The sequence below is a fragment of the Pteropus alecto genome, unplaced genomic scaffold, assembly GCF_000325575.1.
Source record: "Pteropus alecto unplaced genomic scaffold, ASM32557v1 scaffold39, whole genome shotgun sequence".
NCBI lineage: Eukaryota > Metazoa > Chordata > Mammalia > Chiroptera > Pteropodidae > Pteropus > Pteropus alecto.
The window spans coordinates 6,177,677-6,183,908 of record NW_006443568.1 but is presented as its reverse complement, the minus strand read 5'-3'; the positions used below and the strand labels follow the sequence as shown (position 1 = coordinate 6,183,908).

The 6,232-nt window shown below is 37.3% G+C and overlaps 1 protein-coding gene across 1 annotated transcript in view; it reads right to left on the bottom strand.

The window, feature by feature from the left end:
- Positions 1 to 6,232, bottom strand: part of PUM1 (pumilio RNA binding family member 1) — a 122,037-nt gene that overhangs the window by 75,391 nt on the left and 40,414 nt on the right. The window contains exons 4-5 of the mRNA XM_025041390.1: positions 4,325 to 4,433; positions 3,176 to 3,354 (exon numbers count right to left, since the gene is read on the bottom strand). Coding sequence (XP_024897158.1) covers positions 3,176 to 3,354; positions 4,325 to 4,433 — 288 coding nt within the window. The remainder of the gene's footprint in view (positions 1 to 3,175; positions 3,355 to 4,324; positions 4,434 to 6,232) is intronic.

The following is a 6,232-nucleotide window of genomic DNA, read 5'->3' as shown; positions in this document are numbered from 1 at the left end:
GACAGCTGTCTTATTCTAGGAATAAAAGATACCAGAAAGTTAAATTAAAAGACGTGACTATAACTTGACTGGTATTCTGAGTTTTCTCATTCTGAAAACTGCTTTCCTAAAGTTTCTGGTTCCTATGTGGAATACTACGAAAATTTTACAGTGGGTGCTAAGAACAAAATACTGCTGTCATATTCTTACTGTCAGCCTGTAAAACCAGTAAACTGAGTCCATTTGTACAAGCTCTGAAAAGCTAGACAAAGAGTTAAATAGCTTCATTCAAGCTGTAACCAGGAAACGTTACAGAAAATGGAAAACCACTGTAGAATGAGTAGGTTACTTTAGTTCTAAACCATCTTTAACTGAAAAGTTAATCAGAGTCAGGATTATCTGTTGTCAGTATGAGACTGACCCCTTACTACTTGTTTTGAGGTCTACATTCATTATGCCATCAGAAATGATGTTTTCGGCTCTCAGAGGGTTAAATGAGGCTTCTCAATGGTCTCCATGGTAATGCTGGTAAAGCCATCCAAAAATTAAAAACATCTGAGTGCTCTAACCCCATAAACCACCAATTACCCACTTTTTAAAACGATTAACTATCAGAAGCAGATTTTCTGTCTTCTTGGCCTCTGAACACAACACTTTGAATGACAGACTAGATTTTTTATTTAAAGGCTCACCTTTCCCAAGAAGATGCATGCATATTATGACAATCAAAAAGTAATTCAGGTTTCCCTGACCAAGCTTTAGTCAGATGTCATCCTAACCAACAAGCAGAGCAAAGGCAGGTTAGGTGTAAGATCAGCAGCATACAACCAAAAGCTGATAAAGTAGTTCACTGATCCTCAGGCCTTATCCACCAATACGGTAGCTTGATGTCAATGATCAGTCCTCCTGCATCACTCTTTAGATGCCACTCAAGTCAAAATATGGAATTTTTCGTTACCTACAACTCTCCTTCTGAGAAGTTGGAACACAGATTTGCAGAATTTTAATTTTTTTAGTGCAAACCTGAGAAGCTTGGTAAATTATCTGATTCTTAGAGTTCAATTTTCTGACCTCTATCCTGAGGTCTTACCCTCCTCTGGTGATAATACTGTAAGAGCTAAAAATCACCAGTCTCCCAAGACAACTAAGGATGGAAGTAGCATTAATAAATACAAGACACTGAATGTAAAAGATACAGCTGTGCCATAAGATTAAGTGATGAAATAATTGGTTAAAAAGAGAAAAACGAGAAAAAAATAATTCAGTCCCAGCATTTTATCTTTCTCCTTATTCCAATTATTTTTCTGCCCCCTACAAACTTTAGTTAACCAGGCACACGCCCACCTGGCTAATGTCCAAGAATTAGAAACTGATCACACGTGACAGAATTCATGGCAAGAGTCATACAAGTTCCAGTTCACCATACTAACAACTTCCCTATGCATGACACTAACTTTTCTCCTATAGTAATTAAGTTATAGGCAGCACTTTGTATAAGAAATCTATACTCATGAGACTAGGAAAGTGTAAGGACAGAAAAGGAGGTGAGTTGGAGAGAAGGTGAAAGGAGAGAAGAAGTAACACCATTCTTCCCATGGGACAATAGGCAAATGATCATATTTGCCTGATCCTATTCCCCACATCCAAAGGGTAGAGACCTTGTTCTTCTCCTGTAGCCTCTTGGAAAGATTCAAATAAAAGAAGCCTTTTCCTATCTGATCCACAAGCCACTAAACCTGACCTATATCTCTGCAGAGTCAAAAAGATCCAAAAGCAATCAGTTCAGCTTTGGAATGGCTAGAAGTCAAGACTAACACAAAAACCCCAGTTTAGTCCCTTGATCCTAACAACTGTTATAAAAGTAAAAGATCCTCTTCTGGCTAAATTCCTCACAACAAACTTCTAGATGTGGAGCTGGGAAAAATCCAAACCAGCCTCTTAAAGAAATTTCATTTCAATTCATTTTTTCTTATTTTTCTGTGGAATTAAAAGCTCTGGCCACATGTCAAACGTCAATGTCAGATGAAGCACCACCTTTGACAACCTTAGAATAAAGCTAACTCCATGTGGACCTGTTCTCTTCATGCCAACCAAGGCAATAATCATTAATTTAATGTCCATTAATATATTAAAGAATTGTACTTGACACTTGAGTAAGCTGCACCAAAAATGAACTACTGTTACTCTAAAGAAGTTTCAAGTGGAAAGGGAAAAATAAGACCAAGCCTCTGACACCAAGCAACAGATATGTACCAATAAAAATATCAACAACAAATGCTATAAGATAAAGAAAGTAAGACAGTCATGGAGGCAACATTTTTAATATAATTTGAGAGGAAAAAGGTCTCTTAAATGATTGCCAACAGGCAGTACTAGCTCCAAAAAAGGGAAGACATATTCAGGGCGCCTCTCATGGCCTTCCTGTCTATAACCTGGAATATAAAACCATCACAGAATACAGAATGAAGAAGACTCGAATGTTTCTATCTCAAGACTTATAGACCTAAAAAGTAGATGATCTAAGAAAGGACTAGTTTTGATAAAGGCTATCAAAGATGCTGAAGAAGAATGTTTAGACTTAAAAAAAGGAAGAGGCTATAGACAGATTGTGCTTTGGCTACAATTTAGCATTAGAGAGATGAATGATGAATCCAAAAAAAAAAAAAATACAGATATAGAATTAACAGAATTTCTAATTTCCTGACAGGCTGAATGTAAGAGGCAAGGTTGTTCAAAGAAGGCCAAAGACCATCCCATAATTAAAGGCTAGTTAGCAAAACAAGAGTGATCCTATATATCTGATCCATTTTAAGGACTCTTGGGTACTGGCAAATCACTGCTCTTCAATGTAGTCAATACTAACACCTCAGCTTCAGCTTTCTTTAATTCCAACTGTTTACTTTTGTGTGTGTTTTAAATCGAAAATGGTATTTTCTGGTAGACCAATGAAATGCGATCTAGATTGCAGTTTTTGCCTCACATTACTATCAGTGTATCCCCAAAAAAACATTATTTCTCTATTTTTAAGTTTACATCTCCTACTGTGTTTGCTGAAATCTAATTTTAATAAAAGTGTTTTATAATACTCTGTAATTAGTGCTGTGAATATCTAAGGAAACTAAACAGGCATGTTTTGTTTTAGGGGATAAAAAAAAAGAGAGAGAGATATAGGAACAAGTTCCTCAAGCCAACTTACAAATCCTCCTTTTCTTAGACAGGAATCTCCCGGGGATGAGCTCAACACATACTCCACCATGCTAACGCCTAGTCCCCCACTCTCCGATCGTGGGGACAGTACAGAATTGACCTCACTGTTCACATGGAAACTCTGACCAGGTCTTCTCTGCACCATGATTGGCTGGGAAACTGAATGATCTACAAAAAAGATACACAAGCATGATACAGTGCAGCCAGAGGCTCAAACAAATTATGAGTGATGTCTCATGGATAAACCAATGACTAGGAATCAGGAAACCTGCCATGGTCAGTTGAGCCTAAACCTCCTACTGTGGTTTTCCCTAAGTATAATATTCTACATAGCTAAGGAAGCAGAACACACCCCTCATATCCAGGATAGTTGTGCAATACAGCAGTTCACATAACTGGTTTATCTAGATAAGTGGATAAATTAATGTTTACCCCTTTCGAGTAGCAGAATTTCTTTTTAATATATTTTATTGGTGATATTATTACTAAAACAAAATGTGGTTTTACCGCCCTTTTTAAAAACAACATAATTTGATCTTTTCTGATGACTCAGTGTCATCTGAGGTTCCATTCTTACACTGTGCTATAACACAGCACATCGGCTTTTGGGTTTTCTGTCTCCTTCCTCCCTATCATCTGTCATTTCTTTCTGCTGTCTGTGTGTCTGCCTCTTCAAGTTTTCCTCATTCCTCTTCAAGGACAGTCTGTTCAGAAGAGCATCCATGCCCAGTGACTTGATTTGGCCCCAACCACATTTATAGATTGATCATCCCATACACATTACACCGGCAAGGGGAGGAAAAAGAAACATGACTTCAAATGGCAGGCATGGGTTTTCTAATTCCAAGTATGCTGACAGCAGTACAGAACAAGAAGTATCAGGTGAAATTATGGTCTTTTCAAAAAAGACCACTCCCCTGTGGCTACCACTTCAATAAAATATTGAAGATTTGATTCTGTGTTAATTATGTTTTAATAAATTACATCATATAAGCTCCTTTGTGGCAATCATACTGCAAGACAAGACATTGCTTGACATGCTTATGTCACTGATATAAAATTCATGGCTTGCCAATAGCTGAGAAAAGGAGCTCTAAGACAAGCATAAATCACAGTACAGATGCTAGATCTAGATTACCTGATGTTCCCCAGGCACTGTCTCGCCATTGATCACCCAGGAATATTCCTTTTGGTCCATCTTTGCTGGATTCATCTGTTTCCCAAAACTTTTTACCTGGCAAGAGCTGCTGCAAATTAAAAATAATAGATGCTTTTAAAGAATTCATAAAGGATGAAAGTACAGCAGTCAACACTTTCTTTTAGACAAGGGTACTGAAGATGCTCATGTGCCCTGAAGGTCTTTAATCACAGTGTTCTGGCTACACAGATTGTGGTCAGAGCACTATTGTATATTTGGTAAAAGTCACAGGGACCTAAGGCAGGGTGAGGCAGGGGGCGCACACACAAATCAACCCATCGCAAGCAATAGATGCTCAGCTTAAATATCTAGAATTATTCACTTAACCTATGCCAAGATTTTTAAAGGGGAGTACTAATATTAGACCTATCAGCTACCTGCTTCCTAAGAAGACTCTTACTGAAAAAAGAAAGTACCTACAAGTACCTACAACTATTAAAACACTCTCAATGTGTACTGACTAACCATACAAAGTTACTCAAGCTAGAGCATGAACTCAGATTCCAGCTACTAGGTATGGTAGAGGCAAACTTCACTCACCTCCTTCATATAAAGAGATCCTGTTAACCAAAAACACTTCCATCACCAGAAAGAAAAAACAAAAAAACACTTCCCAACTACATCATTAATCTATTCCAAGATAAGGAAAGAAAAGCCATCTTTCCCCATTATGGGAAGGAAAATAAGAATCTCTTAACCTCAATTAATTTTAACAATATTTAGTAATGTCATTAAAGTGACTTGACAAACCATTCTATGCTTCTTAGAAATGCAGGCATCAATGGCCCTAACCCAATATGAGAAGTTTAAATGAGCTTCAACCAAAGAAATGCAAAACACAGTATAGTTTTCCAAAAAATCAAAGCATTAGTGACCAGAGTTACAAAGTAAAATTCAACTAGAATCCCATCATTCTTCATTCTGGTCATCATTTACTCGCTAAAATGTCCCTATTATTTCCTCTAATTATGTTTTCATTTCAGTTCCTACTAGACAGACAAGAAACTCAGGTGTTTGAGGCAGTACTTAATCACTGCTTCTGGCATAAAAGAGAAAGCACACCTGGGGAGTTGAATTTCTCAGAGAAACAGAAAAAAAACAGGAAGTATTTGCTCTTCTACTTAACAATAAAGGTTTACCTTTCCAATTTATATCCCATAACCCAATAATAATAGAGGAATAACTCAACTTTGTCCTTACTAAAATAAATCTCGCCTTTCTAAACCTAAATTCTCAGTTTTTCAGCATAATTTTACTCTAGCTCTATTAATCCATCTGGTAGACAAGGGTTACTCCTGGACCAAAGCAGTTTCCCACACAGTTTTTAATTCAGGCCCTAATTTATTTTCTAATCAAAGCAATCATGACAGAAGACATATTTGGGTCCAGCATTTAATTGCACAGATGCATAAGTTTACTTGAAGATGAACAGTTATAAGCAGCCAATTCCTAGTAAGCCTCTCAGTCTCATTCTCTGAGGATAACAAAGAGGTAGCTAGTCTTAATTTGAAGGGACTGAGCGATGGAAGGACAGACCAGACCATAGCTAAGAGGTGGAACAAGGAAGCCCTGAACTAGACCACTTTGATGTGTCCTAGGACAAATTGCTGAACTGCCCTGCTCCTCATTCTCTTTGACTAATCAAGGAGATATTTTTTAAGTTGTTGAAATGATTAGAAGGATTGCTGATGAGTGCAAAGCCTGCCACATAGTAGGTTCTCAACAAATGTACTTAGTGGCATTACACCAAAGCAAAATAGCTGTAAATCACAGAAGGGACACTGAAAATTAATGCAAACTACCTCAAGCACAATTCAAGAATTCTTGTTTTTAAACTTCTTTCTCTCC